A 13,278-nucleotide genomic window follows, 5' to 3' on the forward strand; every position below is an offset into this window, starting at 1 on the left:
GGATGGTCCCTTAAATATCAGAGAATATTTTATGGGATGGGGAAATGGGCTGTCTCTCTTGCTCTCGGTCTATTGGCCTAGGTATTCAAAAAGCCAGTAATACAACACATTCGCCTTTACTTGTATAATTTTAATCCCATTCGTTTCGCACCTCAGGCTGTTTCTTTGTGTTTGACTGTGCTTGTACATCTTCACATCTGTGATGACTTCACTTGTGAATGTTTTCTGTACCTGTTTTCCCCTTGTGTCTCCGATGTTATTAAAAAGAATTTTGTTTTTGTTTTAATCGTGAGTGAACTTGGGAGGAAGAGTAAGGTAATTTCTGATACTTGACTCTTTTATTTCCATTTCCAAATCCCCTCTGTTCGGTTTAGGGACATGATCACTCGTGTAAATTGGCTATCGTATTTAATGAAAGTAATTCACAAAATGGTCTTGATTAGCGATGAGGAAATACAAATCAGAAAGCAGCATTGAGGAGAGTGAACCTTTAATAAACCCGTTGACAAGGTGGAATTTGGAGTTTGCGGAGATGGCAGCAAGAGGCTTGATGATTGACTTTGTTGCTCTCCCGACATGCGTCTGCCCATCTCAGATAACTTTAACAGTCCCGCTTGGATAGATTTTCCTCCATGACTGGCACCGTATTCGCAATCTCCCACGTTGACCTGTGGCCGGACGTTGAAAATGTTTGCACCTTATTCATAATTTACTTCATTGAATGCCTGCTGACTGCTGTATCTAATCTTGGGGCCCCTGGCTCTGGTCTCCCTTGAGTAGGCGGGTCACCTTCCCACTGCAATGACAAAGCTTAGCAATATTCAGCAATTAATCAAGTTCCCTCCAATGCTCTGAGCCAACCCGGTAATGGTTTCAGTGCATGCCAGTGTTGGAAGCATGCCCAATTATGGATAAGCCCATCTGGGAGGCAATCCCAACAGAGGTAATCCACAGAGGGCTCTGTCCCGCTGAGAATTTACCTGCACCGTTTTCTCATTTTTAGTACAGTGCTGGAGGTATTTTCAATCCTACAATTTTTTTTCTTTTTAAAAATTAGAGTACCCAATTAATTTTTTCCAATTCAGAGGCAATTTAGCGTGGCCAATCCACCTACCCTGCACATCTTTGGATTGTGGGGGCAAAACCCACATAAACATGGGGGAGAATGTGCAAACTCCACACGGACAGTGACCCAGAGCCTGGGACCTCGGCTCCGTGAGGCAGCGGTGCTAACCACTGTGCCACCGTGTTGCCCCTTTGCCCTTCTACATTACATTTTCTGGATCTTTGATGCCATATGTTCTCAGCATCCTTCACATAATACCAAATCAGTGAAAGTTTATTCATTTTCCATTAAGGGATAAGATATGGTGCAAAGATGTTGAGGTTCTTTGTTAATTAATTAATCCTGTCAAAAATAGACAGTGGGAAAAGTTAAACTGTGCCTGTGCATTGTTCCCTTAAATTTTCATAGTGATGGGGAAGATTAAAATAGATGTCTTTTTGGAATCGCCCACTGTCAGGGAAGCTTCCCTTCCCCGTGGTTGTTCTCATGTACCCTGGCTTCAAAGACCAGAATGAATTGATGGGTTACAGACTGTGACTGCACTATTTCATCTTTTCCAAGTGATTATTCACAGGTTCATGGAAAGGTTACTCACATGACCAACTTTCAAATCGATTGGCTTGTCGGCCAACGATGAACAAGAGGTGAAGGAAGTGGTTTGCTTAACAGTGATAATTGACTTGTACTTAATTTGTACAAGGGCTACAGCACCACTTTATGGTATTACTTGCCAGAGTCTTGTTATACAGCATTGTTTAAAACAAGTAGGTTGTTAGCCTCACTGGTCCAATAATATATAATTTGGTCTTTTCAAAGCTGCCTCTCTCAAGTGATCCTCAGCATTTAATTATAATCATTAGAGTAGAACAAGATAGCCTTTTGTTTTACATTGGAGGTGATAAAAAGGCTAAAGGGATTTTGTTTTAAATAAAGGGTGTTGCCCCATCATTGTAATTCAGTTTTTATAACCCATTAACAACTGCTGTCTTTACTTATTTATTATGGATGGGTATTAACCATCCACAATTCCTGGATTCCTGTCCTAATGCCTGAAGTGGGTGAGGAGAGCCTGCGTCAGTCAGGGTCTTGCCTCAGTCTTATCGGTCAATCCTCAACCCGAGTCTCGTTAACTCATCACAGTAGAGTGACAGGACTGGAATTAGCCCCCTTGTCCCTGGGCAAGCAAGCAGGGAAGGTCCATGGGAATTCCACAGCCAGTCTCTGATTGTCAAGCCCAGGAGTTTTGCAACATCCTTGGCTAATTATATCCTTTTCTTTATACTTGAAGGGAGAGAAAGAGAAAAAGGAAGACTAGCATTTAAATAGCACTGGGACATGCTTTACAGTCAATGAAGCATGGTCACTATTGTAATGTATGCACATATATTTTTCACACAGCAATCCTACAAAAACAGCAAATATGAGAATGACCAGATAATCTGTTCCAGTGATGTTGGTTAAAGAACAGATATTGGCCAGGACAGTGGGGGAACGTACCTGCTGGTCTTTGAATAGTTTGGTGTGATCTTTTATACTCACCTGAGATGAGAGCCTTGGTTTAATGATTCATCCAGTCGACAGTGCAGCACCCCCTCGGCTGAGATTTTTGTGCCGAAGTCTCTGCAGGAGGTTTTGAACCCACAATCTTCTGATTCAGATGTGACTGTGTTCCCAACTGAACCATGGCTGACACCACTGGAAGACAAGCCACTTTGCAAGGCCTAGTCCAAATTACCTTTTGAGCAGAGGCGTTGGAAGCCATATGGGGGCTGTCCATTGGCTTGAACACCTAGGCAGGCCAAAAATATGGTTCACAAATAAAGGGGTCTACAATCGATTTGAGCCATCTTTATATTTAATTAATTTTTAGAGTGCCCAATTCTTTTTTTTTCAATTAAGAGACAATTTAGCATGGCCAATCCACCCACCCTGCACATCTTTGGGTTGTGGGGGTGAGACCCACACAGACACGGGAGCATGTGCAGACTCCACACGGACAGTGACCCAGGGCTGGGATCAACCCCAGGCCCTCAGCACCATGAGGCATCAGTGCTGACATGAGCCACCTTTATATGAATGATTTGATGTGTCCTCTGAAAACATTTCGCCGCTTTTTATTGTTCAGCTGTTTGATAGCACTTGGAATGTTTAGCCATAACACATGGGCTGCACGGTAGCACAGTAGTTAGCACTGTTGCTTCACAGTGCCAGGGATCCTGGTTTGATTCCAGGCTTGAGTCACTGTCTGTGCGGAGTCTGCACGTTCTCCCTGTGTTTGCGTGGGTTTCCTCCGGGTGCTCCAGTTTCCTCCCACAAGTCCTGAAAGATGTGCTTGTTGGGTGATTTGGACATTCTAAATTCTCTCTCATTGCACCCGAACAGGTGCTGAATTTTGGCGACTAAGGAATTTTCACTTTGTTGCAGTGTTAATGTAAGCCTACTTGTGACACCAATAAAGATTATTTTTATTATTATGACTGGGTTAATGTATGTCAAACACTCATAATGGAATATTTAATCTTCCGTTGAACTGTGCACGGAAGTTGCATCACATATCTTCCAATGAAGGAGGCAGGAATTTTGGAGGCCACGGAAAAAAAGACCAGAGCACACAGTCCCACGCAGTGTCCATCATGTAAACTGTGTTTATTACTTTTTCCATTATCAATTCTTCTGTTTGTTATAGCCCTAACACCATTCTTCGGGTCAAAAATACAGCATAAAGAAAGATGGGACTTTTTATTGAAGAGATAAAGTCTATTAAAGTCAGTTTTCACTGAAGGCATCCCTTGCAAAGTTGAGCTTGATAACTATTGCAAAACCAGTTTGTTCCTCTTAATTAGTAACACAACATTGCATCCCATTTGGCCAGTCCCCCTCTTTCCTGATATCTAACAACCTAAAAACTTCATTTAGATCTTTGAGATAATATATACATCTGCATGCACTTGTCAACTTGTTTGATAATAAACTTCTCTGCCTATTTTTAGTAACTGACTGTAAACTTGGAAAGGTGAGTGTTTCAGTGTTACCTCGGAGTCAAAAGGTAATAGATTCAATCCCATTCCAGGGACTAGAGCACATAATCACAGCTAACATGTCCAGTGCACTTCGGAGGAAGTAACTTCTCAGCATAAAAGAGCAGGGGAGTTCTCCCAGAGTCTGAATCAATATTTGTACCTCAGACAGGAGATCATCTTGGCATTTACCCCACTGCTGTTTGCAGAACAAAAATACAAAGTTCTGGAAACACTCAAGCGGTCTGAGGAGTCTATGGGAGAGAAACCAGAGGGCGTGATCTACCGGCCATGTTGAGCTTGAATGACAGCGTGGCCGGTAAATGGCAGGAGACTCCTCTTCAGGGATCTACCCAGCTTGCACAACTCGCGAGAGCGAACGCAATTTTGAGGCGTACCGATTGAAATCCTGCTCATTGAGGGAGGGATCAGTATTTGACAAATGTGCATATTAGAGCACGCCAGCTAGTTTCATTCTAATATGCACTTGCCTGAACTACCGCAGTCCTTGGATCTAATCCTTTCTCCTTGGAGACCTCGAGTGAGTGGCGTTCAGTGCTGGTCTCCACAAACTGGGACGAGACGGAATGGCACTTGAGGAGGTCTTACAGGATTGGTGTCCCCAAGTGGTTGCCCTCTGAGTAGGGTGGCACCCTGGCAGTGCCACCTGGTACTACCAAGGTGTCAGCCTGGTGATACCCTTGTATGCAAATTGGGGCTTTGGGGTGGGGGGGGGTTCGGGGATCGCGTCAGGTGGTCGCGAGATTGGGATGCCTGTATTTCTTCCTGCACTGAGGAGTTCCAGCGTGGGGAGCTCCTCAGTGCAGGACACGAGGCTAAGTGTGGCCTTGGTGGGGCGTTCCCCGCTGAGGCCCTAGATTGCAACAAAGTCCCAGTAGGGGAAACACCGAGCTAAACGCTCTCTCTCTCTCACAGGATCCTGTTGCAATTTGGTTAGATCGCGCCAAGAGTTAACATTTCACATCTGTGAAACCTGTTTTTCTCTCGAGATTGCTGCTGCCAAATCTTGTGCATTTCCAGCATTTTTTGCTTTTATTTCAGACTTGCAGCTGATGCGGTATTTTGTTTTTGTACTGCTGTCTGTCGGTAGGTATTCCTTTTGCAGATATTGGCTGCCTTGTCTGCCAACAGTGATTACACTTCAACATTTATTCATTGGCTCCGACGCACTCTAGGGACATCCTGAGAACATGAAAGGTGTAATAAAAAAATTTACATTAGAAATGTTTTTTAAAAAGACTATTTACATGATAGACACTGATTGGGACTGTGTGCCCAGGTCCTTTTATCCTTGCCCCTAGGGCAGCACGGTGGTGTAGTGGGTAACACAACTGCCTCACAGCGTTGAGGTCCCAGGTTCAATCCCGGTTCTGGGTCACTGTCCGTGTGGAGTTTGCACGTTCTCCCCGTGTTTCTGTGGGTTTCGCCCCCACAACCCAAAGATGTGCAATGTAGGTGGATTGGCCACGCTAAATTGCCCCTTAATTGGAAAAGATTTATTGGGCACTCTAAATTTATTTTTAAAAATCCTTGCCCCTGAACCTCCCTGCCTCTTTCACTTGAAGATATGTGACTTAACTTTTCTGCACAGTTCAATGGAAGATTGAGTATTATTTTAGAGGTCTTCTTCATACATTATCCCAGTCATGCATTGTGGATAAAAATCCCAGTAGATATCAAACAGTATGTGCTTTGACTCCTTGAGCACTTCCACAGGAGATCTGCTTGTATATATGCCTTGCATCTCCTATGAATTTGCTCTGACCATCTGCTCTTAGTAAAGATACCAAGCAGTACTTTTAAAAAAAAAAGCCAAACTGGCCTTTGAACTGGAGCGCAGAAATTACAAGCGATTTGGTGACTTCCTAATTCACCTAAGGCACTTGCAATCAGCAGCAATCACCCAGGTATCCACAGGAAGCTGTTCAGCTTAAATTGGGAAGGGCACCATTTTGTAGTTTAACAGCCTGCATTGCCCACCGGGAATCTACATGTGAGGCCAGCTGGTTCTTGCTTATTGTAACAGGGATTTTGATGCACTAATGTTTCTGTTTCCCCAAATTGCAGTGTCAAGGATGGGCAGCAGTGGAAGGGAGGGAGTGGAGAAAGAATGTTCCACCTATCACCTTTTGTCCAGTCAAGTGGGAGTGATCAACTCTGCATTGCATGTTTCAGAAGTGGACAAGACATGCCCGGTTAATCATTCCAGGCATGTCTGTGACCCAGGGACACAAACATTACAGAATCGGCTTTCCACTCTCGCCTTACGTTGGCCACAGAACATGAGAAAGTGAGCATTTATTTGGACTTAGTGGGTTTTTATTTTGCATGAAAATAGGAATTGAAAAGAGCAAAGCCGCTAAACTAGGATCTAACTGAAAATAAATCTGTGTAGCTTTCAGAAGGCCACTGACCCCCACCCCCATCCCCGCCGTTCTGACTGGATGTTTTGGTTTGAATTGGGTGCTTGTGTTAGGTTGGTTTAAAGATAACTACCTTGTTTGTACAAAAAAAATCTGAGGGTCATGCCAGTCAGAAATTACCTTAGAAATGGTCCCACTCTTTGTGTTCTTGGCAGATTGATGTCTTTGCTTTAACTGTGTGAGGCCTGAAGCCAAAAGAAGTGTGAGTTGCCACACATAACCTAGTGCTGTTGTTCACCATGTGAATGTCTTTTGTGCCAAAAAAAAGCTGTCCATTTCTTCCTCCCCTGTGATGATTCTCCTCTTCACTTCCACAACATTCACTAGTCCTATGGTTTTCCCCCTCCCTCTCCTTACCACTCCCCCTCCCCCACTTGTCTCTCCTTGTCCCGCTTTGTTTTACAGTCACTGTATTCATCAGATTCTAGACAGTGTTAATCATATTCACCAACATGACATAGTACACAGGGACCTGAAGGTCAGTATCTTCTAACGTTTACAGAAATGAAGAAAAAGAACCAAAAAAAATTAAAATAATGATACGCTTGAGTCTAAAATCGTGTCACTTTTACAGGTGCAGAGTTTCTTCTGCCTCTTGTCGTTCGTCCTCTTTAGTGTCGTTATTTTACATTTTTTTGAAAAGACTTATTTTGCATGGCTACCACTACCATTCCCAAAAGTCTCTTGGGTACTCAGCCGTGACAGGCAATCTAAAGGAAATTGATGGGGACAACAAAATAATGATGAATGTGACTCATTCTCAACTGCCCCACTCCTCTCCACCTTTACCCTTCCATCACCTTGTTTGCAAGGTTAAAAAAAACAGAATCCATGTCGCAGTGAAAACTTACTGCACATATTGGAAACAGTAAGCCCACCCTCCACAAACATTTCCATATTTAAAAGAAAAATACTATTTTGAAAGTTGTTGCCCCATCATGACCTTTGAGACTTCAAGGGTACGATTGCACTTCCACCCTTCCCATCCTTCTTGAGTCTGTCATGCTTTATTGCTCTTGACAATGTTCTTTAAGAGAAGCACAGACTGGTTTGTGGCCAGGGCCAAGCATGAGCTTAAAACCACTCCCACCTCCTTGTGGCAGCTGCAACAACCTCAGTTTCAAACAATTGTTGGTATCAAATGAGCAGGGCACTTGTGGTCATTGCTGGGGTGTTCCTGCAGGGCACTGAGTCATTGGTGTCGGAGTTAGACTGCTGAGGATCAACAGTGCGGTCGGCGTGCCAGCAACAGGGCATCAATCATGGGATCGATCTTCAGGACTCGGGGGTCAACAGTGACGTTGGATTGCAGGCCACTGCAGGTCAAGGTTGAGGTTGGAGTGCAGTCAACTGTTCAATAAAAATGGCGTCAGTCTGCAGGCCACAGAAGGTTAACAGTGAGATTGACCTTCAGAGTGTCAACTTACTGTCGTCGGCTTTCAGAGAGTCAACACTGGGGTCTTGCTGCAGGACACAGGTTGTTTTGGACCTCAAGACCAACAATTGATATTTCACAGATAAGAAATTGCCACCATCTCTGCTGCACCAGAGGTTAAGCGGGGTGGGGGTGTTACTTCACCAGCAGAAAAGAAATTTGGCAAGCCAATAGTTTTCCTCTGTTAAAGTGAGATCATTCTTTGACTTGGATATACATAGTGCCCTGCAATACTCGTGCATAACCACACTCAGCTGCCAGGAGTTGAGTGTTTCACTTTACTGTGGGAAAGGTTACAACCAGTTTATTACAGGGTTATCGCTTTCACTAATGAGCATAACATACACTATACCATCCACGCCCACTGGCCTGAACAATTCTGGCTCCTTTCCATTTCCCTGCGTGAATATTGTTCATTTTAAGAACAATCATTTGATATTCATTTTTACAAATAAATTTAGAGTACCCAATTCATGTTTTCCAATTGAGGGACAATTTAGCATGGCAATCCACCTACCCTTCACATCTTTTGGGTTCTGGGCACGAAACCCACCCAAACACAGGAAGAATGTGCAAACCCCACACGGACAGTGACCCAGAGCCGGGATCGAACTGATATTCATTTTTATTGAGGACCATTATGTGAGATTTTGATAGGGTAAATGAGTATTTGTGAGGATCTCATGATCCTCTGCCTGTTCATGATCAGTCTCTGAAGAGGCTTTGTTCCATGTTAACTCTTTCTGAGCCAACTGTCCTTCACTTCCTAATGTCTCCCAGCCTTTATTGATCTCTCACACGATGTCCTCAGCGAGTGCATGGAGCTGTTCTTCCCAGGGGGCCACCCCTGGTTTGGTGCCTTCAATAAAAACTCCCAAATAACCACCAAGGGCTATGCCACAGTCCACCAAGCCGCAAACCACATTTTTGCAACCTGTAAAAAATACCAAGGTGAGTGTTTAAAACCTGTTCAAATGAACATAGTTGATAATGCTCTCTCTGTATCGTTTTGGATCATGAATATTCTGTGGTGCCATATGGCAACCAGTTTTCACATTTTCCTTTTTTAAAAAAAAAATTTAGAGTACCCAATTATTTTTTTTCAATTAAGGGACAATTTTAATGTGGCCAATCCACCTAACCTGCACATCTTTGGGTTGTGGCTGTGAGACCCACGCAGACACAGGGAGAATGTGCAAACTCCACACGGACAGTGACACGGGGCCGGGATCGAACCCGGGTCCTCAGCGCCGTGAAGCAGCAGTGCTAACACTTTGCCATCTTGCTGTCCCCAGTTTTCACATTTTTCAAGGACACTTTAACTATTTGTTTAACCTGTTGCGCATAATCTCTAGTCATAGAAACAGCACAACATGATTGTGAAATTATGGCCTCACAATTCAGAGAAACTTCTTGTTCCGAAGAAAAGATTCTCATGACACTGGTCTCAATGGGATATTGATTTGAATTCTGTGGGTCTTGAATTGAAAGTGGAAGTTGCAGGAACTGCAGTGCTCTTCGGCGGCCATGTAAGAACCATTCAACATTGCACCCCTATGAACAAAATTTGTTTCAAATGAGCATAACAACATCCAGGGAACTACAGCAGAAGCAGAGAAGTGATTTGAAAAAAACACATATAACAAGTTTCAAATTGAGTTTGTATGAAGTGATTTCCTAGGCTGAGCAGAGTTGGGAGCTTAAGGCGAGCAGTTTCTGAATCCCAGTGATAGATGTATCAACTCTTTGTTACTGGCTTTATGCAGTGATTATGCTTTATGGCTGTGCTTCTCTGCTTATATATGTATCTCATACAGTTTAGTTAATGGCTCCTAACGGCTCCTAATAGAAGTGTGGAGTCAGGCAGATCACATCAGAGCTCTGTGGTGAGTGATGTGCCAGGTTTCAACTTTGATTCCTGCCTCTGGTGGGCTGAATATCTGGCTTGGTCTGAGCCGATGTAAAGGAAGTGATGGTAAATGAGTCCGCAATACTCTTGATTGCCGTTTGGTGAGCAATCCGAGAGGCCAATCCTTGGACATTGAGCCAAGGAATCTGGGAGAGCTGGCCTCCTGAAACCAGATCACAGCAAGGAGATTCAGGTGGGCATCCTTTTCATAATTACCTTCTGCATCCACTGGAGAGTGAGGCTGGCTGTGGGTCATCATTTTAGTTCAGGAACAGCACTTAGGACTCAGTGCTTGTGTACGTGTGTTCATTTAATCACTGTGTTTACCCATGAGACTCTTACAGCAGTGAAAATCACCATTTGAAGCAAATTCCACATCAGCTGAAAACTGCTTTCATGGGATGTCCGTTTGATTTAGAATTAAAGTGATCCATGACAACATTGGGCTGATTTTGCCTGCTTACCTCAGCCATGAGTAACAGTTCAAACAGAAAGGTGGTTTTGTTGCAGTTTGCCTGCTGGATTGAACCAGCTCTGGTTTACTCCTGCTTTGCCCTGGCCTGGCATTTTGCTGAGACTTGTTTGTTTTTTGAGAGAGAGAGCGCCAGTCTGTGCCATGTGAGACTCACCTGCAACTAACACGCCCCCTGGTGTTTGCATGCAGTCATTGCATTCAACAGATCCTGGAGGCCGTACTGCACTGCCACCAAATGGGTGTTGTCCATCGAGATCTTAAGGTGAGTTGTACTGTAGTAATGATGGCGAGATTGTAACCCGAGCAAGTTGTGTCTTTTACATATTCTGGTAAACTGTTTATAATTTCTTGGCAGCTCTGGTAATTTTAACACAGATCAAGGAACTCAGGGCTTGTCTTTCTCATTCCCTGACAGATCATTCTTTTTGAGAATTCTATTGAGAGTGGTGGGGGCTAAGGGAGAATAGATGCAACAGTAAAACTCTGGCTAAGGTCCCTATCTAAACACTGTCTAACTTAATTGGAGTTATGGTAATGTTGATACTTTAAACATTCATAAACTTTGATATTGGATGAAGGGTTTCTGAAGGATTTGGGCTTGATATCATGAATAATTGTTTCTTTTAAAAAAAAAAATTTAGGTACCCAATTCATTTTTTCCAATTAAAGAGAAATTTAGTGTGGCCAATCCACCTACTGTTGCCTTTTTTTACCTGCTATAAATTTGGCAATTTATAAGATTGCCCTTCTTTCTTTGGGTATCGAGATTATGATGCTCTGAGTCGCCAGATATCAAATGATACCACCACAAGGTTCAACCGGATATCGATCAAAGAGCCAAACACCAGTTAGTTAGTTCAAGATCGAGGGTACTTTATTTACACACACAATTAATTATGCAACATAGACACTACTAGTTAAACTACACCTATCAACTATGACAACCTGTACTTAACTTCAGACACCCGGCTTAGGTCAGAGGAACAGTGGCTGTTGTTCGAATCTGGGTCTATCGGGTCTGTAGAAGTAACTGCTGCTCAGCTAGGCTCATCCATCTAGTAGTGGGCATTGAACTTGACCTTGCTTCTGGTGGGGCTGCAATTGGAAGTAGACGTTGCCGGAGCACCAGGTCCAAGAGAGATCGAACGCATAGTGGTCTCTCTCTTTATCCTAGGGGAATTTCACGCTCTTTTGAGCGGTCTCTCGGTTTGGACCCCATTAATTGGGTAATTCTTGATCAGTGTTTTCGATTTGAGCCAATAAAGGGGCGGGTGCCTTGATGCTGGGCGTGTCTTAAGTGGTTATTGACCCTGTTGTTTACCCTTCCTGAGTATAGGGAGTGGCGCCAAAATGTCTGGGATTGTATCGGTTGCTCAAGTATCAGTCTTTTGTCTTACGGAGATGAGCCATCAAGATGCTAATCGGTTGGGGGTTTTGATACTGTCTGGATTCTTAGCTCACAAATATACATTCAGGCTCTGAGCCTGCCTGAACCTTGCAATGTCCATTTTTCCCATTATGCTTTGCGACCGTCCATGTTTTTTATTGTAAGTGGCCATCCCAGATGGCTACACTACCGTGCAGATCTTTGGGTTGTGGGGGTGAAAGCCACGCAGACACTGGGAGAGTGCAAACTCCACACAGATAGTGACCCAGGGCTGGGATCGGGCCTGGGTCCTCAGCACCATAGGCAGCAATGCTAACCAGTGAGCCACCGTGCCGTCCATGAATAATTGTTTCTAAAGTTTAAAACATTGACAGAAGAGAGAAACCCAGGGAAGTGCCATTCTGCCATGCTTTTCATGCTCAGTAAAACCACCAGTTAACTGGAACTTTCCCAACTACAACTCCATTGAGTTTATCTTCAATCATTATCTGTTAAGTAGCTAAGAATATGTTGATTGGTGCTGCCTGAAGAGTTTTTGAGCATAACCAGGTCAGGCTGAGAGACAGGAGGGTGAATTGGCAGAAGAAGAATCCTGATCCTCCAGAATAAAATCCTCCAAAGCTGGTGTTTTGTGGTCCTCTCTTGTGGGGCCGTCTCCAAGATGTGAGAAAATGCCTTGAAACAGTTTTCCTTACAAAACCACTTGTCTAAAATTTAAACCATCTTTGTTTTTATACTCAGTCAGACAGTGCAGTCACCTTTAGTCAACTTTATTAAATGATCAGAGTTTGAGATGGACTTCAGGTTTGATATTTCGTCAAAAACCCAGCTCAACATCATAACAAATGTGAGTGATGTTGCGGGGGAGAATCTGACTGATTTCTTATAGAATATAATTTTGGCCTGGCTGTTTGCAGATGGGCCTTGTACAGTTGATGTCGAGTGCTCTCATTCAGACATCCGAACCACCATGTAGAGACCTGCAACTAAGATGGAAGAGTAACTCCAATAAATTCAGAGGCCGAGTGTTTCGAAGCACCAGTGAAAGATTTGGAGTACTGTTTGTGTGATCGCTGAATGAGAAACAGCAACGCCTGCATTGTGCTGCACCTTATGGTGCATCACAACCAAGTTTTCGGTTGGTGGGTCGGGAGGGTGGAGGGGGCTTGAGATTGATGTTATTGAAAATTTGTGTTAAAATTACCAGCTCTCTCTAACAAGACTTGAGGCTTTGGTGGCCCTGCCCCTGCTTGCATGTGTCTTTTGGCTGGGAAATTCTGCCAATGGGATGTGCTGGAAATAGCATGGCTGTTTTAGATCAGAATGCGTGTTTCTAATTGTGAGATTATGCACAATTATATCAAAATACTTTTTATTGTTATGTATTTACATAGTGAAGAATATTAAATAAGACTTTTAAAAAGTAAATAAATGTTTACTAATATTTGTATGTGTTAAAGACTCACAGTGTTGATAGAAGCTTTTTCTGTGTGTTACATTTGCCTTTTTGGTATCTTGTGACTTGTAAATATTGGGAGTATTTCC

The 13,278-nt window shown here is 43.4% G+C and overlaps 1 protein-coding gene across 50 annotated transcripts in view; it reads left to right on the plus strand.

Moving 5' to 3' along the window:
* The window catches only part of LOC119957389 (calcium/calmodulin-dependent protein kinase type II subunit beta), a 313,459-nt gene that overhangs the window by 162,563 nt on the left and 137,618 nt on the right, over positions 1-13,278 (plus strand). For 41 of the 50 annotated variants that reach the window (XM_038785348.1, XM_038785349.1, XM_038785351.1 and 38 more), the window contains exon 6: positions 10,536-10,608. In XM_038785348.1, the coding sequence (XP_038641276.1) occupies positions 10,536-10,608 (73 nt within the window). Of the gene's footprint in view, positions 1-6,932; positions 7,006-10,535; positions 10,609-13,278 lie in introns of all 50 variants that reach the window. The other 9 variants (XM_038785350.1, XM_038785361.1, XM_038785398.1 and 6 more) reach the window with 1 other exon arrangement.

Source organism: Scyliorhinus canicula, chromosome 26 (assembly GCF_902713615.1).
Source record: "Scyliorhinus canicula chromosome 26, sScyCan1.1, whole genome shotgun sequence".
NCBI lineage: Eukaryota > Metazoa > Chordata > Chondrichthyes > Carcharhiniformes > Scyliorhinidae > Scyliorhinus > Scyliorhinus canicula.